General features: G+C 56.7%; 9 protein-coding genes across 9 annotated transcripts; 4 read left to right on the top strand and 5 right to left on the bottom strand.

The window, feature by feature from the left end:
• Positions 1 to 546: 546 nt before the first annotated feature.
• DL89DRAFT_277933 (PP2C-domain-containing protein) lies at positions 547 to 2,232 on the bottom strand (the record flags this gene model as incomplete). The annotated part of the gene is made up of 3 exons (XM_040889480.1): positions 2,101 to 2,232; positions 760 to 1,553; positions 547 to 726 (listed from the first exon to the last, which is right to left on the bottom strand). The coding sequence occupies exons 1-3, from the start codon at positions 2,201 to 2,203 to the stop codon at positions 547 to 549; spliced, it is 1,077 nt and encodes a 358-aa protein (XP_040745088.1). The 5' UTR covers positions 2,204 to 2,232.
• Positions 2,233 to 2,692: 460 nt separating this feature from the next.
• Positions 2,693 to 9,188, top strand: DL89DRAFT_256569 (Sec63-domain-containing protein; the record flags this gene model as incomplete). The annotated part of the gene is made up of 2 exons (XM_040885452.1): positions 2,693 to 3,740; positions 3,787 to 9,188. 2 exons carry the CDS (start codon positions 2,693 to 2,695, stop codon positions 9,186 to 9,188), a joined length of 6,450 nt encoding a protein of 2,149 aa, XP_040745087.1.
• A 289-nt stretch (positions 9,189 to 9,477) lies between these two features.
• DL89DRAFT_214883 (DUF572-domain-containing protein) lies at positions 9,478 to 10,086 on the bottom strand (the record flags this gene model as incomplete). The annotated part of the gene is made up of 1 exon (XM_040884275.1): positions 9,478 to 10,086. A coding segment is annotated over one exon (609 nt), but the record flags the coding sequence as incomplete, so codon positions are not given.
• Positions 10,087 to 10,186: 100 nt separating this feature from the next.
• On the bottom strand, positions 10,187 to 11,245 carry DL89DRAFT_292036 (Phox-like protein; the record flags this gene model as incomplete). The annotated part of the gene is made up of 1 exon (XM_040890252.1): positions 10,187 to 11,245. The coding sequence occupies one exon, from the start codon at positions 11,243 to 11,245 to the stop codon at positions 10,187 to 10,189; it is 1,059 nt and encodes a 352-aa protein (XP_040745085.1).
• A 793-nt stretch (positions 11,246 to 12,038) lies between these two features.
• On the bottom strand, positions 12,039 to 13,838 carry DL89DRAFT_266576 (uncharacterized protein). The gene is made up of 2 exons (XM_040887125.1): positions 13,643 to 13,838; positions 12,039 to 13,449 (listed from the first exon to the last, which is right to left on the bottom strand). Exons 1-2 carry the CDS (start codon positions 13,830 to 13,832, stop codon positions 12,083 to 12,085), a joined length of 1,557 nt encoding a protein of 518 aa, XP_040745084.1. The 5' UTR covers positions 13,833 to 13,838; the 3' UTR covers positions 12,039 to 12,082.
• Positions 13,839 to 15,807: 1,969 nt separating this feature from the next.
• Positions 15,808 to 17,418, top strand: DL89DRAFT_314026 (uncharacterized protein; the record flags this gene model as incomplete). Its single annotated transcript, XM_040891019.1, has 2 exons — positions 15,808 to 16,536; positions 16,581 to 17,418. 2 exons carry the CDS (start codon positions 15,808 to 15,810, stop codon positions 17,343 to 17,345), a joined length of 1,494 nt encoding a protein of 497 aa, XP_040745083.1. The 3' UTR covers positions 17,346 to 17,418.
• A 154-nt stretch (positions 17,419 to 17,572) lies between these two features.
• On the top strand, positions 17,573 to 18,934 carry DL89DRAFT_128361 (uncharacterized protein). Its single transcript, XM_040883292.1, has one exon. It carries the CDS (start codon positions 17,740 to 17,742, stop codon positions 18,568 to 18,570), a length of 831 nt encoding a protein of 276 aa, XP_040745082.1. The 5' UTR covers positions 17,573 to 17,739; the 3' UTR covers positions 18,571 to 18,934.
• Position 18,935: 1 nt separating this feature from the next.
• Positions 18,936 to 21,060, top strand: DL89DRAFT_128362 (acyl-CoA oxidase). The gene has a single exon (XM_040883293.1). It carries the CDS (start codon positions 18,988 to 18,990, stop codon positions 21,031 to 21,033), a length of 2,046 nt encoding a protein of 681 aa, XP_040745081.1. The 5' UTR covers positions 18,936 to 18,987; the 3' UTR covers positions 21,034 to 21,060.
• DL89DRAFT_128414 (uncharacterized protein) lies at positions 21,026 to 23,769 on the bottom strand. Its single transcript, XM_040883295.1, has 3 exons — positions 23,519 to 23,769; positions 23,314 to 23,398; positions 21,026 to 22,894 (listed from the first exon to the last, which is right to left on the bottom strand). The coding sequence occupies exons 2-3, from the start codon at positions 23,342 to 23,344 to the stop codon at positions 21,087 to 21,089; spliced, it is 1,839 nt and encodes a 612-aa protein (XP_040745080.1). The 5' UTR covers positions 23,345 to 23,398; positions 23,519 to 23,769; the 3' UTR covers positions 21,026 to 21,086.
• Positions 23,770 to 23,850: the final 81 nt, after the last annotated feature.

Genomic DNA, 23,850 nt, shown 5'->3' with positions numbered 1-23,850 from the left:
GAGGGGGAAAAGAACGTAAACCTGACCCAGTGTCTATCAAGAGCGCCGAAAAATAGTCGCACTATTTCCCTATCCCGACAGCAGCTGGGCGCACTTGTCGCTTTGATTACCCGGCCGGCACCCCGAGGAGGTGCCATGGTGGCAGGGCGGGGAGTGGTCCCAGGTAGCCTGAGATGCTCCCGCACCTCCGGGCTCTAGAGCCGACATGGGCTCGTGAAGGGCAGAAAATCAAGGCCCGCGGTGAAACAACCGCTCGATGTCTCACCTGGCCGACTCGCTCTGCCTCGGTTGCACGAGCTCCTATCCCTGGCGGATAATCCAAAGATTCGCAGGAACACGGAAGCACCATATATGGGGTCTAACACATGTACTTGTTCGAGTTTGAAGCGATTTTAAAGCTTTTAGAGAAAGAGAGAAAAGTTATCCGAGTTGGGCGTGCCGGCGAATAAGAGTAGGAGAGACAAGACGTGCAAAATTTCTTTTCAGTGATCCTTTTGGTGTTGTCGCTTGAAGTTGGATTTGGCCGTTGGAGCTGCACCAGGGGGCTTACTGGTCCGACGGTTTCGGAGCCTCCTCGGCACCAGACGCGCCAGCGGGCTCCTCCTTGGCACCCTCGCCTGCGGCCCTGGCAGAACGGATCTCCTGTACCACGGCGTTGACACGCTCGCTGGCCTCGTCAATCTCGGCAGCAGCAGCACCCTGCGGCCTGTTGATCTCGGTCGACACCTTCACGTCGGTCTCGTCGTAGATGCTCTTGACGTGCGCGTACCACTCGTCCTCGGTCTTGCCGTTGAGCAGGCCAACAATGACCACAGTCATGTTGTCGCAGCCGACGCCGCCCAGTTCGCTCTCAGAGGCCAGACAGCGGTCCATCAGCTCCTCGCACACCTGCGGCAGCTTCAAGCCCTTGGCGACCATCTCGTGGACAAACTGCGCAACCTGCTGGTTTGTCATGCAGTCCCAGATGCCGTCGCAGGCAATGACCAGGAACTCGTCGTCCGCCGAAAGCTTGTGGCCGATGACATCGGGGTCGGCAGTCACGATCTGCTTCTCGGCCGGCAGCGCAGGGTTATTCTTGAACTCAAAGTCGCCAATTGCCCGCGACAGCGCCAGGTTGCCGTTGACACGTCCAAACTCGACAAAGCCGCCGCCCGCCATGATGCGATTGAACTCGATTTCGTCTTTGGGCTTGTGGTCGTTTGACAGGGCGATGGCCCGACCCTTGGTGCTGATGATACACCGCGAGTCGCCGGCATTGCCGCAGTACACCTTGCCTTCCTTGGTGATCAGAACGCTGACGGCTGTGCAGCCCGACGAGTCGTTGACCATCTTCGGATCCTTCCGGAGCTCCGCATCCGCGTTGATGTAGCCAGCCTTGATGGCCTTCTCGAAGTCGCCCGCAGCATAGTGCTCGTTGCTGACGATGAAGTTTTGCAGCTGGTCGCCGGCAAACAGCGCTGACGTCTGCCCGCCATGGCCGTCGTACACAGCGAAGAACGCAGACTCGTTATCCGGTCCGACCTTGAGCAGGGTGGTATGGGCATCCTCCATTGCTACGGTTCAAACAGCAATAGACAAAGCCATGGTGTCAGTAGTGTGTGGCCAGTTGATGACTGCAGCATAAAAGGCACTCAGGGCAAACAAATGCGGCACCCTTATGTATCGTACACGCACAATTCCAAAGTGGTATAGTGGGCACACACTCACAAACAGGCAAAGGGCAGGAACGGCAAGACAGTGGTCTCAGCGCCAGGGCAAGCCGCGCAGCGTCCACACCAGCCTTTCTTGCCGAGGCCAGCAAAAACATGAGCACAAGCCAAAAAACCCCACCCACTTCCGTGCGACCAGCTGACTCTTTATGCCAGCGAGAAGATCCACAAAGCAGGACGACAAGCATCAATTGCCTGCGAGGAAAGAAAAAGCATATTTCACGTGTCCTGCCCATCTCATATTCCGGCTTCAAGCTTCTATCCATTCCTTCGCCCGGGCGCGGCGGCGGGAAACGGAGGGGAACACACAGAATGCACAGCGAATGAGGAGACTTGTGCCATCCCAAACCGAACAAAAACAGCAGAGGCAAGAGTCATGTTGGATGCTTACTGATTCGCCAGCCCTGCATTGCCGAAGCACCGTAAATGTACTTGTTGTCGCTACCCTCAGTGGTATGCTTGTCCACGACCGGCTCCGAAAGTGTCTGACCCATGCTTATCCAAACGCGCTTCTCAAAATATAATAAAGGGGGGTGTTTTTTGGGAAAGTCTCAGTTCAATTCGAGAGGAGCGAAATGTAACGAGATTAAGAGATGCAGAAGGGAAATAAGGTGTAGAATAAAAATTTAACCAAGAGTTACTTTGAAATTGAAGCGCTGTAATAATAAAAGAAGAGGAGGAAGAGAGGGGAAGGGAAAGTGCAAAGAAAATTTTTGGCAGTGGCAAAAAAAGCGCTTGTGTTGCGCGTCCACCCAGGTTTCGCGCCCGGCACTGGCTCTGGGTTCGAGAAAGCCCCCAGTACTGAAAATTCAAGCGCTCCCCCGATCCTGAGGCGGTCATCTGGCGCACACGGAGCGCCAAGGCGAGCTGGGGGTGCTGCATGCAGCTCGCACGAAAGCGCTCAGGTATCTGGAAGCCGGTCTTTGCCGCAGTCTTTCTCGCTTTTACATGCTGACAGTTTGATATTTTTATTATTTTTTACTATGCCATTGAACAGCACCACCGATTGCATTCCGACGTTTACTGATTTGCTGCGCTTCCGCGACTCGCGGCGCGACCAGCTGCTGAGCGATCGTGAGGCATCACTGGATTTATTCGAAGCCAGCTCCAAGCCAGCTGCCGGCAGGGGCAAAGGAAAGGGCAAGGGCAAGGGCAAGAGCGTCGAGGAGGATGACGAGCCCACTGCCCAGGCAGCCAGCGGCAACACCAGCCAACCACCAGGCGCATCCCAGGCATTGTGGGCGGAGCTGCAGCAGAGCATCGAGCGAGAGCGGCGTGTCAACCAGCAGCTGCTGAGTCAGTTCGGCCAGCCCACTCTGCAGGCGCCCCATTCCTCTGGCCCGCCGCCGCTCCCACCGCGCCGCGCCCTGCCGCCTGCTACCATCCCGGTGATTCTGCTGCGACCTGACCTGTCTGGATTCATCCACGAGCTGGAGCAATCGCAGGACCAGCAGCGCGCGCAGCTGGCGAGCCAGGACACCGAAAAGTATGGCAGAAAGTGGCTCATAGCGCGCTGCCAGGCAGCGACTGCGGGGCTGGGGCCAGAGGCTGCCGAAGTAATGTGCACGGAGATCTTCACGCTGCTGCGGTCCGACCGCAGCGACACAGATATCCAGGGCCAGCTGCTGGAGCTGGTCGGCTTCAGCAGCATGGACTTTCTGGGCGACCTGATCTCGCAGCGCGCCGAGATCGTGGACCGCATCTCCAGGGAATCGGACTATGCCAAGGCCGAGGCAGCACTCAGGAAAAGGGCCCTACCAGGTGTGCAGGCGTCAATCCAGACGGCCAGCGAGCTCGCCCTGCAGAAGGAGATCTTGAAGGAGAAGCGCAAGGGCAAGCGCGCTGCAAACAACGACGCCAACGACGAGACCGAGGAGCAAAAGTCGGCGCAGATACTGGGATTTGGTGCTGACCTGTTGCGCGCTCGCGAGCGCCAGCTGATGGAGCGCCACGAGGAGGTGCTTCTACCCGCGTCGCGTGAAGCTGAAAAATACCCACATGTATACACGTCCAGCGGCAGAGCCGCCGGCGGTAGCATTCTGTCGATGTTTTGGCACACGCTACTCGCTGCCAGTAGGCACGTCGCGCGACGAGTACCCCGACCATGAGGAGATCACGATTCCGATCACCAAGCCTGCGCCAAAGCGACTGACGGAGACACCGGTCATGATCGGCGAGATGGATCCACTGTGCCGGTACACGTTCCGCAAGTACACGTCGCTGAACCGCATCCAGTCTATCATCTACCCGACGGCGTACGGTACCAACGAGAACATCCTGCTATCGGCGCCTACCGGAGCTGGTAAAACCGACGTCGCCCTGCTGACAATTCTTCGCACGATCTCGCAGTACTGCTCGCCGTCGCCAGCCGACCTCGACTGGCAGGACGTGTCACACAAGCCAGAGTTCGTCGTGGCCAAGTCGGACTTCAAGATCGTGTACGTGGCGCCCATGAAGGCGCTGGCGGCCGAGGTGGTCGAGAAATACCAGAGCCGGCTCAAGTGGCTCGGGATTCAGTGTCGTGAGCTCACCGGCGACATGCAGCTGACCAAGGCTGAGGTCAACGCGACGCAGATCATTGTGACTACGCCCGAGAAGTGGGACGTGGTAACGCGCAAGAGCAGCGGCGATATGGATCTGGTGGACAAGGTCAAGCTGCTGATCGTCGACGAGATCCATCTGCTCAATGAAGACCGCGGCAGTGTCATCGAGACTCTGATTGCCCGCACGCAGCGCCAAGTCGAGAGCCGCCAGTCTATGATCCGCCTCGTCGGTCTGTCGGCGACCCTGCCCAACTACATGGACGTGGCCGGCTTCCTGGGCGTCAACCTGCACAAAGGCATGTTCTACTTTGACTCTGGGTTCCGTCCCGTGCCGCTCGAGCAGCACTTTGTCGGTGTCCACGGAAAGGCCGGCACCCCGGCGACAACACGGTTACTGAACCGCGTGTGCTACGACCGCGTGCAGCAGCTGGTGTCGGAGGGGCACCAGGTCATGGTCTTTGTGCATGCCCGCAAGGAGACCGTCAACACTGCCAAGGCCATTCGCGAGCTGGCCATGCAGGAAGGCACGCTTGATATGTTTGCTGGCGACAAGGAGTCACCGCAGTACAGGAGACTGGCAGGGGGCGTGGCCAAATCAAAGAACCGTGAGATGGCGGAGCTGTTCGGCGACGGATTCTCGATCCACCACGCCGGCATGCTGCGCTCGGACCGCAACCTGGTTGAGCAGATGTTTGATGCGGGTGTCGTGCGCGTACTGTGCTGCACGTCGACGCTGGCGTGGGGTGTCAATCTGCCAGCCTATGCGGTCGTAATCAAGGGCACACAGGTGTACGATTCGCAGAAGGGTTCGTTTGTTGATCTGTCTATTCTCGACGTGCTGCAGATTTTCGGCCGCGCTGGTCGCCCGCAGTACGAGTCGCATGGTGTCGGCTACATCCTGACCACCCACGACCGGCTGCAGCACTACGTGTCGGCCATCACCATGCAGCACCCGATCGAGTCCAAATTCGCCAGCAACCTGATTGACAACCTCAACGCGGAGGTCACGCTGGGCACGGTTACCAATGTCGAAGAGGGCGTGGCATGGCTCGGATACACATACATGTACATCCGCATGCAGCGCAACCCGACTGTCTACGGCCTGTCTGGCGACGAGATGGTCGATGACCCGATGCTTGGACAAAGGCGTAGCGAGCTGATTAGGAATGCCGCGCGCGAGCTTGCACGCCTGCAGATGATCGTGTTTGACCCAGCGACGGGCTTCATGGCCGCCAAGGATCTGGGCCGCATCTCGTCGTCGTATTATCTGCGCCACGAGAGCGTCGAAGTGTTCAACCAGACGATGCGCCCGCGCATGACCGAGGCTGACGGCATCGCGATGCTCAGTCTCAGCAAGGAGTTCGACCAGATCCGCACGCGCAACACTGAGGAAAAGGAGCTCAAGCTGCTGCTCAAAAGCGCTTGCTGCTGTGACGTCAAGGGCGGAATCGACAGCCAGCACGGCAAGACAAGTGTGCTGCTTCAGGCGGGCATTTCACGTGTGAGGATCGAGGACTTTTCACTTGTCTCGGACACCGCGTATGTAGCCCAGAATGGCGCACGGATTATCCGCGCGCTGTTTGAGATTGCCTTGAGTCGCAGCTGGGGGCCGGCGGCTGCTGTCGCGCTGTCTCTGAGCAAGTCGATTGAGAAGAAGATGTGGCCGTTCGAACACCCGCTCAAGCAGTTCAACCTGCCGCACGACATCATGCGCCGGCTGGAGAGCGACAGCGGGATGACTGTCGACATGGAGAGGCTGTATGAAATGGACAGCGGCGAGCTCGGTGCCCTGGTGCATAATCACCGGTACGGGCCGATTCTGGCCGCCGCCGTGCGCCAGTTCCCGAGGCTGGAGCTGGACGCGCAGATTGTACCAATTACCAGAGGCGTGCTGCAGGTGACGTTGACAGTGACAGCAGACTTTGAATGGAGCGATCGCGTGCACGGTTTCGCTGAGGCGTTCTGGATCTGGGTCGAGGATGCGGACAACACCGAGATCTACCACACTGAAAACGTGCTGCTGCGCAAAAAGGGATACAGAGAGCCAAAGGTCTCTGTGTTCACCATCCCCGTGCATGAGCCCCTGCCTGCACAGATATTCATCCGCGCTGTTTCGGATCGCTGGATCGGTGCCGAGACCGTTACAGCTGTATCATTCAAGCACCTGATGCTGCCTGAGCACCACGAGACGCACACCGATCTGCTGGATCTCCAGCCGCTGCCAGTCTCTGCGCTCAACGACCCGGTTTTGGAGGAGATCTGCGCGTCGCGGTTCTCACACTTTAACCCCGTGCAGACCCAGATCTTCCACACGCTCTACCGCCAGCCGTTCAACGCCCTGGTGGGCGCCCCAACCGGTTCCGGTAAGACCATTGCTGCCGAGCTGGCCATGTGGTGGGCGTTCCGGGAGCACCCAAAGCAGAAGGTTGTGTATATTGCGCCGCTTAAGGCCCTTGTCAAAGAGCGCGTGGCCGACTGGGGCAAGCGTCTGACGGGACCCATGGGCCGCACGCTGGTGGAGATGACTGGTGACGTGTCGCCTGATCCGGAGTCTATCCGCAACGCTGACATTATCATCACGACGCCCGAGAAGTGGGACGGTGTCAGCCGTGCTTGGCATGCACGCGAGTACGTCCAGAACGTGTCGCTGGTGATCATTGATGAGATCCATTTGCTTGGCGGAGACCGCGGTCCGATTCTCGAGGTGATTGTATCGCGCATGAACTACATTGCAGCGCAGACCGGCAAGTCTGTGCGCGTTGTTGGGCTCTCTACAGCACTGGCCAATGCGCGCGATCTGGCAGACTGGCTCGGCATCGCCAAGGTTGGACTGTACAATTTCCGGCACAGCGTGCGCCCGGTGCCTCTGGAAATCTACATTGACGGGTTCCCAGGCCGTCACTACTGTCCACGCATGGCGTCGATGAACCGGCCAGCGTATAGAGCCATCCGCACGCACTCGCCAACAAAGCCCGTCATCATTTTTGTGAGTTCACGTCGCCAGACGCGCTTGACGGCGCAGGATCTGATCGCCTTTTGCGGCGTCGAAGACAACCCGCGGCACTTTTTGCACATGGACGACTGGGAGATCGAGGCTGTGTTGGCGCGCACCCAAGATGCGAACCTGCGCTTGTCGCTGAGCTTTGGAATCGGCATGCATCATGCCGGTCTAACCGAGAACGATAGACGGATTTGCGAGCAGCTCTTCCACGACCGCAAGATCCAGATCCTGGTTGCCACATCGACGCTGGCTTGGGGAGTCAACCTGCCTGCGCACCTGGTGATCCTGAAGGGCACCGAGTTCTTCGATGCACCGTCCAAGGGCTACGTGGACTTCCCCATCACTGATGTTCTGCAGATGATTGGTCGTGCTGGCCGCCCGCAGTTCGATGACCAGGCCATTGCGCGCATCTTTGTAACCGACACGAAAAAGGAGTTTTACAAAAAGTTCCTCCACGAGCCGTTCCCTGTCGAGTCTTCTCTGCACAAGCATTTGGCCGAGCACATCAATGCCGAGATTGCCGCAGGTGCAATCAAGAGCGCGCAGGACGCTGTCGATTACCTCTCGTGGACATACCTGTACAGAAGGCTGCGGCAGAACCCGACCTTCTATGGTGTCGAAGAGCCATCGGAGAGCGGCGTCAACGAGTACCTATCGAAGCTAATCATGGGCTGCTTCCGCGACCTCGAGCAGGCGCTGTGCGTCACTGTTACGCATGACCTGGATGCGGGCGGTGTCACCGTCGCACCGACGGCTCTAGGCAAGATTGCCTCGCAGTACTACCTGTCGCACATGACCATGCGCACATTTGCCCAACGCCTTGCCAGTATTGACAGCAGCAACCGATTCTGCGACCTCTTGCATCTAATGAGCGAGGCGGCCGAGTGGGCCGAGCTGCCAGTGCGGCACAATGAGGATCTGCTGAATCGCGAGCTGGAGCGCGAGGTTCCATTCAAGCTCGCCCGCGGCACCGTCGATTACCTGAGTCCGCACGCAAAGGCCAATCTGCTCGTGCAGAAGCACCTGGTGCGCGGCACGCTACCCAGCAGCGACTATATGACGGATACTCGGACAGTCCTGGACTCGTCGATCCGTATCTTGCAGGCGATGGTGGATGTCGCGGCGTATCTGGGCAAGGTCGACGAGGCCCTGGCGACCATGCAAGTGATGCAGGCGATCAAGCAGGCGTCGATGCCCGACGAGTCGCCGCTGCGCCAGCTTGAGCCAGAGATCTCAATGGACGAGATTCGCAGGATGTTCGGCAAAAACTCGCAGGCACGCTGCCTCGGCGACCTCCTGGTGATGCCCGACAATAAGCTGAAGGCGCTGTTCCGTCCCACCGGCTCCGAGCACACGGAGAAATGGTGCGAGGCGATCCGGGCGCTGCCGCCAGTCGACATCTCCGTGGCCCCTGGCAGCGCCCTGCGGGACGGATCAGGCAAGCCAAAGAAGCTCTCGTCCCTCAATGGCCTGGATCCGATGACGCAGCATTCAATTGTTGTCGATGTTAGATACAGCCGGATCCAGTCATCCCTCAGGAAGCCCAAGTTTTTGCGCGAGACCGGGCAGGCGCTGACGCCAAGATTTGGCAAGACGCAGTACGAGGGGTGGTGGGTGGTGCTAGCCCAGGGCGACGAGCTGCTGGCCATTAAGCGGATTAACATGCAGGGAAAGCCTGAGGAGTCGGGCGTGTGGTCAAATTCGGGCGAGGTTGCAGTCAAGAAACACAGGGATACTGAGGCGAGGTCTGCCAAGCTTGCGTTCATTACACCGTCGCAGCCTGGCGCCTACACGCTAAAGCTGTACCTGATCAGCGATGCATACCTGGGGCTTGACCAGGAGATGGAGGTGCAAATCACCGTCGGTGCGGATCGCATGGCGCTGGACGCAGAGTCGCAGTACATTAGCAAGGAGCGTCTTAAGGAGTACCAGTAACAGGGGCTTAGCAGCAAATATATAGTATTGACTTGAATGCATTCCTTTACTCGCCGTCCTCATCGTCCGAATCACTGCCATATGCCCCCAGCATACCGGACAGTGTTGCTTGTGGCCTCTTGGTATCTGCCTTTGGCTTGACACACTTGATGCCCAGATCAGCCAGCGACAAGGGCTTCGCAGGCTTGGCCTGCTTTGCGACGCTTTTCACCACATTCTTCATTTGCCTCACTCGCTCGATCTCGTCGTCCTCTTTCGCCCGCTTCACGCGCTGCCCGCCAGCAGTTCTAAACACCTGCCTTGCCAGCCTCTCGTCTTCTTCGTCTTCTTCCCGCTTGCGCTTGTCATCCTCGTCCTTGGCCCGTTCCACAACTGCCTCCAAGATGTCATCGGTGCCCAGGCGCTCGCCTCTGGCATTCTGCGTCCGAATCTCATCCAGCGCATCCAGGATCTCCATTTCCCGGCGACTCTCCTCGGTCCGATTCTCCAGCGCTTTAATCGGGTCGTTCTCCTCCTCCTCCTCGCGCTGCTGCTGGATCCTCTCGTTAATCTCCTTCTCCTCCCGCCACGGCTCAAAATTGCGCTGCGCACCTTTCTCCACCTGGTAGTTCATATTTTCGGGGTCCGTTTTGAACGTGATTTCTGCTGCGCACCGCTGGCACCGGATGTAGAACCGATAGATTTGGATCGAGTGGAACTTTTCGCCCTCGACTGACTCCTTGCGCGCGTTGAACTTTGTGCCCTTGCCAATCCATTGCCCACAGGTTGCACACCGCATCGAGAATGGTGCCATTAGGCGCACCTTAATCTGCTTGTCTTTGCCCTGCCGCAGCCGCGGGATCTTGGACGGGTCAAAGTCTGGCGGAATATACTTGTTGAGGACCTTGCGTTCTGACATGACAGTGAAAATGTAGCTTTTGAGTACTGAATATGCTATGTGGATTAAGAAAAAAAAAATCGCCTCCTGGTACATAGGGCACATGACAGCTCCTTGTACATTATGGTGCGCCCTCGAACCACTGGCGAACAACTGTGCTTGCGCCAATAACCGGGTGAAGCACGACGTATGCCAAGAAGAATTGCAACCCGCTCTCGCGCTTCTTCAAAAACTGGTCATCAAACTTGCCAAACGCCTGCTTGTGCGGTAGATGTGGGATACGCTTCCGGAATGTCCGGTACCGCTCGCACAGCACCTCACGCAGCACGACAAAGTCGGTGTACCGGCGCATCACTGTCACATTGCCGCCAGCAGAGAGGTGCGCAAAGACCTTGAACTCTGTGTGCACGTCCAGTCCGCGACCGGTCGTTGTCCAGCCCACAATCCGCACGTCATTGCAGTACGTGCGCCGGCGATGCGTATCTGTGTCTGCAGAGTCGTTCACCAGCCGCAATGTCGCTAATGGCTGCGTCAGCGCGTCGCCCGATGGTGACAGAACGGCATCAGGGGTGCTCGAATGCAACGGCGACTTGGGCTGCGGACGGAGCTCGTTTGCCTCGAGCTCGGCCTGCATCAGCCTGCTTATTGGCGGCGGACTTGCGCCCCACGCATCCCCGTTCACTGACACTGCACGCTGCGTGCCCAGGCTGCTCGCCCTCTTCCTTTGCCTCTGGCGCTCCCTCGCCTCCATGATTATCTGCTCAATCGGCAGCCGCACCGACTTTGTCGACCTCGTCGATTCCACAGACGAGCAGTCCTCTGGCTGGTGCTTCTCAACAAACCCGGCAATCACCGCCGTGCGTCGCCACTCGTCAACCTCCATGCATGCTTCATACAGCTGCTTGGCAATCTCCTGTGTCCTCTCCCACGCCTCTGCGCATTTTTTCCTGTCGGGCTCTACTGGCTCAGACAGGTCCATCGACGTGTTTTGCCGGCTGCTGAACAGATTGAACTGCACTGTCTCCAGCGAGTCTGCTAGCTGGCGTATGTCCTTGCGGATCTCTGTGTATAGGACGCATTGCATGAGCTCGTTCATACTGGTATCGATGTCCTCGGTGTCCTCAAGCTCAGAGTCGCCCAGGCCTTCGAGCCGGATTTGCTGCGTTTGCATCCACTGCATCGCTTGCTTCCGAAGCTGGTTCGAAACCTCTACTGATACTGTCTGCAGACTCTGTACACGCGCAACTATCTGTGCTGGTTTTGGTGAGGTCATCATGTGTGGCTTGAAAGGTACTAGGAAAGAAAAGGCATGAGGCAATGGAAATCTAGCACGAGTCCCTGCTCCACTATCATTTTGACCCCACTGTAGCATTGAAAAGAGTTTATGGCAGACTGCATACTGTGATCACGCTTCCCTCTGGTCACTGGCATCATCCTGGGCAGTAGAGAACGTATGGTTGAGCCGCAAATGAGGAGCCAGTGTTGCGCGGCCTATGATGTCCAGCATGGCGATGCAATGTCAGTTGTCACATCGGCCGACAGCGAGAGTAGCCCCCAGCCCTGAACCGATGGAAACATCGATCGAGCGGAGGCATATGGTACACCGAGCACAGCTTGTTGCTCGGGTTTCGCTGCTGTGCAGGATTTGAACGCAATAGCGGAATCTTCAAAAAGGGCGATGCAAGGCGCTCGTGGCCTTCCTCTCCTTCCCCTTCAATTTTGTTAATTCCATGTTTAGTGGTTCCAGCATCTGTGTCCTGCGGTAGTCAATATCCGTATCTCTCACAGATGGCCAGCAGCGAGCGAACACTGGCTGCTGCCTGCATAGTGCATCAAAGGCTGATGGACATTTCCACTGAACAGGCTGCATCAGGGCTCCTATTGATGCCCGACGCGGCTGTCCCTGTCGTCGGCATGGCAGGTGACTCAGACGATAGCTGGGTCGGGTGCGTAACAGTATTCAAATAGACTTTATTCACACATCTCAAACAAAACCACCACTTGAACAAAGCGATTCCTAATGCATATCAAGGCAATTGTCGATGCTGGATCTCACACGCGCCGTCAGCTTCTGAAACTCCTTGTTGGATGTAAAGCGAGAGCGGTCAACTGTAAGCTCGGATGTCCTTGAGTAGTAGGTAAAGCTTCGAACGGAGGGGCATAGTATAGCGAGGATGATACAAAGACGAATTGCCTGCATGCGTTTGTTGGCCCGCTCAATGCGAATATCCAGGTCGATTAGTCTCTGTGAGATCGGAGGACCAGATGCGTACACTGAGCCAGCGAAGCCCACTGTTTGGCAGGCGATATCCAAATGGGTGTCAAAATGCAGCTGAGCTGGGTTGTCAAATCTGTTGGTGACACGACCGACTGATTTCTTGACTGCACACATGCCAGTGCAAGTGGCATGCACAGAATCTATCTCGCTTGCAAGGGCATCGCTTTTAAGACAGGTGGCCGACAGCATCTGAAGGAAAGGAAGCGAGCTGATTAACACGACAATCTGCTCAAAGGTACATTCCAGCTGCGGGATATCCAGCACACGGATCGTCCGAGCCATGTCGCCGAGATATGGCTGCAATGTGTCGTATAGAAAGTCAACACGGCCCAAGACCTCAACAACTGTTTTCTGCTGGAATAGATTGCAGATGCGCACCACGCGCGCTTTATCAATCACACCATGCTCTCCCTGGAGATTCCCTAGCTTCAGGCAAGCAAGTGCAGTGAACCTCTGGCTTGCAAATACACTGCACCGTTCAAACACATCGAGAAGCTCGTTCGAGATGTAGATATCAAGGACACGGAGAGACTGCCCATTTCCGCGAAGAAGAACATCGTTGCCGAATGGATATGACATGTGGCAAGAAAGGGTTTCCAGCGCAGGAAATGGCGTGCCATCCGGCGAAACGAGTCTGCCATTTGCAAGTGCTGACCTGTCTGTGGACGAGAACAGTTCAAGTCTGCGCAATTGCGAAAACACAGGCCCTGCTCCATCATCACCAGCCACAACCCTCTTGAAAATAAAAGACTGGCCAAGCTTTAGGCGCAAGTGCTGCAAGGCAGGGGCACTGCGACGAACGATTTCGATGAAGTGGGGTGAAGGAGACATGATAGTCGCATCAATGCCCTGCAGGCAGGCATCGTCTGAAATGAGTCCAGGGACAGTCGTCAGCCATATTTCACTACATGACACCCTCGTATTCCGCAGAAAAAGACCTCTCAGTAGCTCGACTGCGAGCAGCGGCCAGCTTTCACTCGCTTCTGGCCACCCGTGAAAGACAGTGGTATATACTGCCGCAGGAAACAGGCGCTGAATCGCCTCGAGGAACCCGTGAATGTTATTTGCGTGCCGAGGATTAGAATTTTCTCCTGCAGGCAGTTTACCTTCAAGGTAAAGGTCGAGTTTTTACCGCAGACGAAAAAACTTTGTTCCTGAAGAGCTTTGAAAACACCCTGGCCAGCGCAGAGCCGTCAAAAACCGATTCTGTGTTGACAAACAGCACTACTTCTTTAGTCTTCCGGCAGTGTCGAAGCGTAAATGCCTGGTGTGCATCAAGCGTGGTGTCTAAATCAAGACATACATGCTCGAACAAACGGTCCACCGATGCAGCACGCCACGAACGGCACAGCTGCGATACGGGTCGGAGGCACCTAAAGGTAGCATTGCTGTGAGTTCGCCACGCTTCTTCAGTGGTATCCCCGAGTATCAGGAAATGCAATACACGTTCCGCGATGATCACAGGTAAATTCTGTGCGAGCGAGGGCATTGTGAGTGCTGAGAAAGGACATGAGGAACAAAAAGGTGACCATGGTAAACTCTTCTAGTCCTATATTTGAAAGGTATAATGGATACCCGACTCTTTTGGGATAGAATCCATGCAAAATACATGTCCAAAGCACTTGCTCAGCAATTTGATTAGCGTTAGTTCAATTCATACTATAAGCGTAACATCTATTCGATTGAACAGCTCTCAGCAACTGTGATTAATTCCCCGATACCATGGGAATTGGCTAGTTTGTCTGGTTAAAGGTTATAGATGAGGTTATCAATCTGTTCCTCAGAAGGTTGGGAAGGCTTCCACCCACCAGTGCTTGCCATATAGGCGATGTTGTTGGTAATGGCGGCCATGTCTCGAGTTTAGCGGTTGGTCTTGAAAATGGAGAGCTAGAGAATGGAACTTAAGAATGATATTGGGCCAGTAGGGCTGTCTGTCGAACTCAGCACACTTTATATACTGCAGAGTTGTACTGTGGTAGCAGCAACATGAATCCCTGGCTGTGCAAAGGCTAACGAGAGGCTTTGAAGAGCCATTCAGTCCACAGCAGCCCACTGGATTCCCTCGATTCCACATATTTGAGGCTAATTATTATTGCATCAGCGTCTTGTTGGCGACATATCCGACTGTCTGCTGTTTTTTTCATATACCAGGTTGTACCAACGGGGAACGATTTGCAGAAATGGTTACCTGCCCAATAGCCCCTTTAGAGCCAACTCGGATTCGTTTTTGTGAACCAGGATCACATTTTGCTTTGCTTGGCAGGTGATGAGCCCATGTACTGGTATTTGGGAATCCACAGTGTAGTGACTGCTCTCTTGCTGCCATATAACGTTCCCAAATGTACGCTTGATCGTTTCTAAGCCGCCCCTGTTTTACCAGCTCAGCCACTCCTGGTGCCTCGGAACTAGTGGCAGCTGCAATTACCGTGGACGTATCAGGGATGCAGGCATGGAATCGTGGCGATCTGTACAGTGCATACCGCACGCGGATAAGGTATCTCCCATCTGGCTGTGCCGCCATTCATCCGTGTCAGCACCGGCGCAGCCACCCACAGTTACTTGCATAACTAGTTACAATAGGAGGCTGGATTACTCAGTGGATCTGCTCAAACGGGAAGTGCTATTCGAGATACAGATGTGAATAGTCTATTGTACCAGAGAGGCGGCGTGACACCTGTATGTGTTTGCTAGCTTCAAAGTGGTTGGGGGAGTAAATTAGCCTTTTGACGCAACATGCATTCGGAGCTGGGGGAGACGGAATGCGTGCTACAAGCCGCGCATTGCGTTCTGGAATTTTGGGTGGCGCCAGAGCCAACCACACCGGCTCAACCTCGAGCAGGTTTATCCAAGCCCGGTATTCCAAGCATGTTTTGCTGCTGTGACACAGCTGGTGACAGGCAGCGGGGACCTAGAGATCACGGCCATTCACATGTTGCAAAGGCATCAAAAGTGCGAGCGGTACATGTGGCTGGATAAGTCTAATATGGTCAAATAGCAGCTCGCTGTTTGATTTTCTCTGTAAGGTGAATTCAAAACTTGTCTACTCCAATTGTGGATTCGCCAACAGCGTTCACAATCGGCGAGGGTGAGGGCTGTCTCTTTTGTAGATGAGTGGGTATGCAGGACGGTTGGATATGCATGGTGCTGCGTAGATATGTATCTCTGTTGGCTTACATCACAATAAGTAGCACAGCCGTATAACCAGCGGTAACAGATAGCTCATGACCATTGTAAACCCACGATAAACCTCTTCCTTTGTCTTGCTTTTGCCCTTTTACAATAGCTGTTGTTAATATGCCATGCATCCTGTTCTACAAACACCGTAAATCGTGCAAGAAATTGCAGACTATGTTTATGAGTATGTGTCCGGAGTCATCTTCAACGACAACATTCTCTTTACGCTCTTTGATGTATTGGAGATACTGTAGGTGTGTCAGGAGTGGCGGGCAATCGTTGGGCAAAAGATGTACTCTGACCTGTTCATCCGCATCAAATGCAAAAAGCCCAAGGAACTCAGCGACGAAGAGATTGAACTGCCAGCTGCCAATCCACTGCCCAGTATGCCAACCATAGCTCCGCTTGTTTCGACCCCCTTGCACTTTGCCCCAGCCAGGATCCAGCCGTGCCGGGTTATCCTGGGTATCCATTATGAAGAGGTAATGCCGAGCCTGACCCCACATCACCTCGCCGAAACCGAGTTTGGGGCGCGCAGCTGGCCCAGTGTGCAGGACTTGACTATTGCTGTTCGGTCGTCTCCCTTTTATACTGTCAGTTCTTCCGATTATACCCCGCTTGGGGATGTAATCAGGTACATTTTGTCCAAGGCGCCAAATATCGAGCGCTTCAGGGCTCTCAGCAAGTCGCCAAGCGAGTTGTGCGTGGGTTTGAAGGAGGCGTTGGGCGAGTACGCCGACCAGATTACGAGCCTGGATTTCAAATTATGCAGTGTCTGCAGCACGGCTGGGCTGGTAGTTCCAGGGCTAGCCTGCTTGTATGTTGACAAAAATACGTCAGAGGTGGGGCTCCAGATGCCTGGGCTCATGACAAAGACCCTACAGATCTTGAATATAGCCAGTGTCAAGCTGAACAAGTTCTTCAAGGCATTTAAGGAAGCCGCGGTAGATGATGCAGCTACCTTTGACAGCCTCCGGGTTCTGGACGTGCGGTTTGATTTCGAGGAGGAGCCGGTCGAGGTACCGATGGGCCCTGGAAGAAATTCCACTATGATTTCCCCAAGCTATACAGCCTGCGGGTTGACACCGTTGAGGGGCCGCCTCCAAACATCATGTGGATGCCCAAGGCAGCGCCGCTAACGAAACTGGACGCAGTTGGCGACTTGGAGTTCTTCGAAAGCTTTGATATCACACAGTATCCAATGCTGGAGATGGTAGCAATGTGCTGGGGCGGTCCTCAGCACTTTCCGCATTATACTCACTTTGAAACGGTGCTGATTAGGCCAGCATCGAACCTAAAGATCTTGAATATCCACCAGCTGGGACATGAGGAAGTGACCCGGTGCGATTCTGGGTGCACGTCGCTCACCACACTAAAGATCTCGGAATGCGCCCCCGAGCACATGCTGCGGCACATCGTCGCGCAGCTCCCAGTGCTGAGAAATCTTGTAATCGAATACTCGTTTGCACTCCAGAAGGACACGGCAGATCTGGATAAAGTGCGTGCGCACTTGACAAAGACGCCATCAGATGAGCTCAGCCCGTCGTTGTGCACCATTGTGCTCAACAACTACACGGACTTTACGCAGAACGCGACCTACAACAAGCGCATGGCGATGCTCATCGACATCATGATCCAGTCACCCTTGTTTGAGCGGCTGCATGTGCTCGGACTTGAGAAAGCTGAGGAGTTTGTCCCTCAGCAGAAATTCTTGGACAACCTGAAGGACTGCGAAAATATCAAGGCATTGGCGGATGTGGATATCGACGTCCAAGTGTGTCAGCCGTTCGATTTTGAGAGATTCCTAGCCGGTGAAAGCCTAGTATAGCCTTGGAGATATTTAGGCCAGCAAGCCTGTGCATGTGCGCATATCTGCATTGGTGTAACTAGCGGAGCAGAAGCCGCATCTGCCTATTCGCTGGACAGCGCGCATGATATAGTGCAAAAATCCTTGCCACTTGGCGAAACGGATTGCTCAAGCCCTTCGTTAATGGAGCCATTGAAAAGGTGGAGGTCTTGGATTTCCGCTCTTCTAGAAACCGTCGCTGGTTCGCCCCGCCAGTCTGTAGCTAAGGAAGGGAGGCGCCACTGGGACTTATCAGTGCTTGGCGCCGCCCCACTGGGCTCTTGATGTCAGCAGCGTGCATACGGCCCCTGGCAACAGTACCTGTAACATAGCGAGTGCTTGTTTTCTACTTGTCTGTATTGATTTTAATTTTATTATGTCAATTGTTAGCCCGAGAGCGGCAGAGTATTTTTCGTATGTGCCGGTGCACGGGCTGCCGGAGGTAATGATCGGGCTCTTTCTCTCGCTGGGCATAATCCTCGTAGTGCAGATTCTCAACACGTCGGCACCCAAATGGATGTACGTTCTGACTGGCGCCGCAGTCGGCGAGGCGCTTGGATACATCATGCGTGTGGTGTGCACATACCGACCCCACCTGGGCCTATTCATCGTCATGGATCTGTTCTTGCTCCTGCCACCCAACGCCCTAGCGCTGTTCAACTACATGTGCGTGCGCGAGGTGACGAAACGCACAAAGAAGCAGAATGTGGCGATATATCTGCGGCCGTCGTTCATATCCTGGGTGTACAATACCTCGGACATCGTAGGATTCGTGTTGCAGATGGTGGGCTGCGGCATGGAGCCTCCAAGGGCGACTCGGCACGCAGGCCAGATTGTCGTTCTCATCGGGCTTGGCATTCAGCTCCTGTTTCTTGGCGCGTTTCTGGTCACAGTCATGTATGTGTGGAAGGATCCCGAGATGACAGTTGTCAGGGCGCCTGGCGACCAGACGCAGGAGGTAGCCAAGAGAAGGCTGATGCAGGTGTTGACAGTCACCACGCTGTTGCTGTATGTGCGGCTGGTGTACAGGATCGTCAACTACGCAAGCGGGTTTGGCGGGGCGATATACCGCAGCGAGTGGGCACTATACACATTCGACTCGCTCATGGTGCTTGTCTGCTTCATTATCTATGTGGTCAGGTTTGTCGGACACTACTTCCCCGCTGATGGACGGACGGCCGAAGAGGTTGTTTTGCGGTCTGCCTGATGTGTAGGCTGGGACGGGGGTTAGCGATGCGGGCCAGGTTTCTTGGCTAGTCCCGCGCTCAACTGGTCAGGCAAAGCTTTTGTTGCAGGTTTTCACCACGGCGTCTCTGGGCCATCGGAGCAAAAGTGAGCCCGAGCCAGCCGGAGCAGAAGAGACAAAAAGCCTGAATGAGTGAACCGAATTTTTTATTTGCGCATCATACTCGCGGCTAGCAGTCCTTGTCGCCCATGTCCGCACGTACAGCTGTGGGCTAGGGGATCTCGGAGCGAGCCAAACCTCCGGCGGACTATAGCGTTCAGTGACCGCCCATCATGCATTAAAAGGGGAGGGAGAGGCAGTAAGGTCTTCTTTTCTGCAGTCTTGGTATTTTGCAAGGAGTATCCAATTATTTATAATCGATTTATTGTACACTAAACCATGTCTAACCAGCAGGCACTTGACATCGAGCGCGAGCGCTCCGGCTCGACCATCAACCAGCAGCAGGTGAAGGAGCTATTCCACGGCGGCGCCGAGTCGCTGTCGAAGCGCGAGTGGATTGCCAGTCTGGTGGCCAAAGAGCCGGTGTTCTCTAAGACCGGGCAGGAGTTCCTGTCGCGCGCAGAGCGGTTCCATCGCGGACTGGCAAAGGGCAAGCGGTTCGCGGAGCTGCGCAACCAGTACGGACTTGACCAGGAGGAGTCGATGCTGTTCCTGAAGCTGTTTGTGGACGACTTTGTGCCGGCATGCCTGCACATCGACATGTTCCTGCCGGTTCTGCGCAATCAGTCGTCGAAGGAGCAATGGGCGCGGTGGGGTAGCGAGGCCGAGAGCATGCGGATGCTGGGTTGCTATGCGCAGACGGAGCTCGGGCACGGGTCGAATTTGAGCGGGCTGGAGACCACAGCGACGCTGGACAAAGCGGCGGACGAGTGGGTGATCAATTCGCCGACGGCCAGCGCGGCAAAGTACTGGATCGGGGCGCTCGGTAAGACGTGCACGCACGCGGCGGTGGTCGCGCAGCTGATCATCGACGGCAAGTCGTACGGGGCACACCCGTTCCTGGTGCCGATCCGGTCGCTGGACGACCACACGCTGCTGCCAGGGATCCGCGCGCTGGACATTGGGCCCAAGGTCGGTGCGGGGCAAATGGACAATGGCTGGGCGATGTTCGATCAGGTTCGGATTCCACGCACAAACATGCTCATGGGGTATTCGCAGGTCGACCAGGATGGCACTTACCACAAGCCGCTCAACGATAGGCTGCGCTACGGCACCATGACGTATGTGCGCGTGCATATCGTCGAGTTTGCGTCTCTGGCGCTCTCACGCGCCATCACCATTGCTGTGCGCTACTCGGTGGTGCGCCGGCAGGGCTCGACGCGCATGTACCAGGGCGGCGAGCCGCAGGTTCTCGACTACCAGACACAGCAGCACCGGCTGCTGCCGCTGCTGGCGCAGGCATATGCATTCAGCATCACTGGACACTGGATGGGGCGGCACTACCACACGCTGATGGATATGCTGCAGAACGGCGACGACTCGCTGCTGGCCGACGTCCACGCGTACTCGTCGGCACTCAAGAGCTACACGACCAAGGTGGTTGCGGACGGCTCCGAAGACGCGCGCAAGTCCATGGGCGGCCACGGCTACTCGATGTTCAACGGCATCTCCGAGCCCCTGGGCACCTACCAGGCCACAAACACATTTGAGGGCGAAAACGTCCTGCTCACGCAGCAGGCTGCCAGCTATCTGCTCAAGATCTACCGTGCCATAAAGGCCGGCAAGCAGGTGCTGCCCGCCCAGGAGTACACGGTTGGATACCTCTACCGCCTTCTGGCATCGCCCGCTGCGCTCGCTGAGGATAGGCCCAAGGATATCCTCTCGCCGAACGGCCTGGTTGCCATGTTCGAGCACCGCGCGGCCCGTCTGCTGCGCGCAGTCGGCGATGCGCATTTAGATGGCGCCGGGTGGGAGACGCAGCTGATTGCCTTTGCGCAGCTGGCGCGCGCGCACGTCCAGGTTCTTGTCGTTCGCAATTTCTTTGGCGAGCTCGCCCACCACCGGCTCGATGGCTCCACGGCCCAGGCCATGCTGGATCTGGCCAAGCTGCATGCGCTGCATCTGGTGCTCTACACGGACCTGGGCGAGTTTGTCGAGGACGGATTCCTGGCCACCGCGCAGCTCGACAAGATGCGTGCAGAGTACCTGCGGTTGCTGCAGAGCATCCGTGGCAATGCCGTGGCCCTGGTCGATGCTTTTGGCTGGCCAGACTGGTACCTCAACTCGGCGCTGGGTGCCAGCGACGGCCGCGCGTACGACCGCCTGGTCGAGGCCATCCAGAGCGAACCGCTCAACACCACCGAGGTTGACAGCAGGGGTGTTATCCGCGGCTACGACGAGTTCATCCGCCCGCTGATCCGCGGCGAATGCGGCGAGTTCAGCATGAGGATGCAGGAGGCCCGCCACGCCAAGGCAAAGATGTGAAGGTGGGGGGAGAGTTTATTTGAATTGAGCAATAAAAAATTTGGTAAGCAGACTCAGAAGCCAAAGTCCGGCTCGCCCTCGGCCGGAGCATCCAGATCAACATACGACCGGACAGCACGCGGGTCGCGACCGCCATTGCCGCCGTTGCGCTGGCTGCCGCGGCCGCCGCGGAACTGCTGGCTGTACATCTGGCCGCCCATCTGCATCATCGGGTTCATAAAGTGGCCGCCCATGCCCGGCATCATACCAGGCATCATGCCGGGCATCATGCCGGGCATCATGTAGGGGTTGGTGGCCATCATGCCTGGCATCATCATGCCCGGCATCATCATGCCCGGCATCATCATGCCCGACATGAACCCGGCATTGCGATCGCCGCCGCGACCACCGCCGGACACGACGCCGGCCACGGCGCCCATGGCCAGGTTGCCGCCGGTGCCCAGCTGCACAAAGTGCGGGGCCTCGCGCACAAAGTTGTTGAAGAAGGCAATGTCGCGCACCAGTTCCTCGGGCACGGCCTCGGGGTGCTTGTTGCGGATGTGCTTGCGGACAAAGGCGTCGCCCTTGAACAGCTTGGTACACAGCAGGCAGCGGAACCGGCCCTCGTCCAGGCAGTTGATGTGCTTGTCCAGCTCCTTGTCGGTCTCGCGCTCCACCGACTTGCCGCCCTCCTTATACAGCCGCTCGGCCTCCAGCGGGTGGATGATCACGTCGTTGCGGTTGTCCAGGTTGCGCGTCCAGTTGCCCGACGGCGCCGCCCGCCCATTCGCTCCCAGCGGCCGCCGCAGGTGCTGCTTGGCGCACCGCCGGTAAAAGTCCTCGCTGTTGTCGGCGGTGTGCCCGCAGTAGTAGCAGTAGTAGTGCACACGCCGCAGGTACTCGATCAGCAGATCAAGCTCACGTCGCACCGCATCGATATCGCCCTTGATCTCGCCGCTCTCGCCGTCCTCGTTGCGCGCGGCGCTGCCCTCCTCGTCATCCATGGCCACGTCGGCGTCGGCGTCGGCGTCGGCATCCTCGGCAATGGTGCCGCCCAGCTCCTTGATCTTGGCCTGAACCGAGTCGAATCCATGGAAGACCTCGGTGTCGGTCCGGGCGTCCAGCGACTTGACTGCCTCGCGCACCAGCTTCAGATCGTGGCGCAGGCGCTCCTCGGTGCTGGCCACGTCCGGCGCCAGGCGCATCGCCGCCGACGAGTTGTTTGTGTGTCGCGAAAAATGGAACTGGAACTCGTCGATCTTTAGGTTGCTCAGGTTCTCCAGCACCTTGTCCATGTCGGTGCCCTTGTCGAACCGCACCCACCCAAACCGGTGGTACTGCTTGTCCTGCCGCGGCTCCGACAGCGCCAGGTACTTGAACCCAGCCTGCTTCTTCAGCTCCTCCTCCAGGGTTGCACGCGACACGCTCGGCGGCACAGTGCGCACAAACAGGCAGTACGTCTCGCCGTCGTCGTCCTCGTCGTCGTCGGCTCCCAGGCGGTTGATGTTCGACTGGTCGCGCCGGTTCACCTCATGCTGCATCACCTGCTCGGTGGTGGCCGTCATAGTCAGCTTGTCGTACCGGCCGCTGGCCAGGCTCGACATAAAGTCCTCCAGATTGCCCACCTTGCGCGTACGCAGAACCTGCATGTACTCCTTGCGGCGCTCCGGATCAAAGCGCTCCTGGAACCAGTCGTCGTCCTTATGCGCTGCATAGAACTGCGTGTACAGGCGCTGCAGGGCCTCACGCCTGTAGTCCTCGTACCGCTCGCGGATCTCGTCCTGCTCCAGCCGCCGCCCGCCGTCCTGCGTCTTCAGCCACTCGGCAAAGTACTTGAACGGCACCACCTGGTCGTACGACCGCGGATCAAGCATGCCACCAGTCACGCCGCCCCGGCCGCCCATATTGCCGTTGCCGTAGCCGCCGTCCATGTCGCCGCCCCGGCCCGAGCGACCAGAACGCCCAGAGTACCCGCGGTGGCCGCCGTTATAGCCGCCGTACCGTCCGCCCGACTGGTACCGGTCGCCGCTGCGGTCGCGGTCACGTCCTCCGCCGCGCTCGCGCTCGTAGTGCGGGATGTAGCGGTCGCCGTCGTCGCCGGCTGGCGGGCGGCGGATGGGCGAGCGCGACCGGTGGCGCGAGCGCGAGTCCTCGGGAGACCGGCTGCGGCTGCGGCGGTCGCGGCCGAATCTGTCGCGGCGGTCGGGGCTGTCGCGCTCGCGACGGAACTTGTCCCTGGGCGACCCCATGGACGGAGTCGGGTCAATGTCCCACCCCATGCTGCCGCTGTTGCCACCTGACGTGCCGTTGTTGTCGCCGGCTGCAGCCCCATTGTTGTCTGGTGCCGAGCGGAGTTCCTCGTCGTCAAAAGGCATGGTTTGGATCACTAATAAGGCAAGATGGAGAGAAACAGGACAATGAATACAAAGGGATTCTCCCCGCTGATTATTTGGGCAAAAAGAAAAATAATAGAAAAATGTGGGTGATGGAGAGAAGAGATATCTACAAGAAAAACACACTCGCCCAGCGATGTTTCTTTCTTCACTATAAGAACATGAGATGGAGAGGGCGAAAAACAGAACGCGTCAAAAAAAAAAAAAAGAAACAGCCTCAAAGCAACCCCCGCTCTGGGCTTGTAAGCGGATCCCAGTTACGCGTTATCAAAAAAGAAAGAGAAAAGGAAAAAAACACGCTTGGGTGTGGTTCAGCATCATAAGAAATATAAAGAGGAACGGGTTGCTGAGACTTTTGTAGCGAGCAGGGAAGGGAGAATAATAGAGACTGAGAATAAGAAGAAAGACGCGTGTCTAGATTACAAGAAAAGTATATGTACAGAGC

Source organism: Linderina pennispora (assembly GCF_002104995.1).
Source record: "Linderina pennispora strain ATCC 12442 chromosome Unknown DL89scaffold_4, whole genome shotgun sequence".
Lineage (NCBI taxonomy): Eukaryota > Fungi > Kickxellomycota > Kickxellomycetes > Kickxellales > Kickxellaceae > Linderina > Linderina pennispora.
This window is presented reverse-complemented; position numbering and strand designations above follow the sequence as displayed.

Bases quoted from the DNA above. Each gene is read 5' to 3' on its own strand.
- DL89DRAFT_266576 (XM_040887125.1), bottom strand. From the start codon at position 13,832: ATGCCCTCGCTCGCACAGAATTTACCTGTGATCATCGCGGAACGTGTA. The intron at 13,450-13,642 runs GTCTTGATTTAG...TTTACCTTGAAG, and splicing joins CCGTTTGTTCGAGCATGTAT to GTAAACTGCCTGCAGGAGAA.
- DL89DRAFT_128361 (XM_040883292.1), top strand. From the start codon at position 17,740: ATGTCAATTGTTAGCCCGAGAGCGGCAGAGTATTTTTCGTATGTGCCG.
- DL89DRAFT_128362 (XM_040883293.1), top strand. From the start codon at position 18,988: ATGTCTAACCAGCAGGCACTTGACATCGAGCGCGAGCGCTCCGGCTCG.
- DL89DRAFT_128414 (XM_040883295.1), bottom strand. From the start codon at position 23,344: ATGGGGCTGCAGCCGGCGACAACAACGGCAC. The intron at 22,895-23,313 runs GTCAGGTGGCAA...GGGGCGGCGTGA, and splicing joins GCCGGCGACAACAACGGCAC to CTGGTGGCATGCTTGATCCG.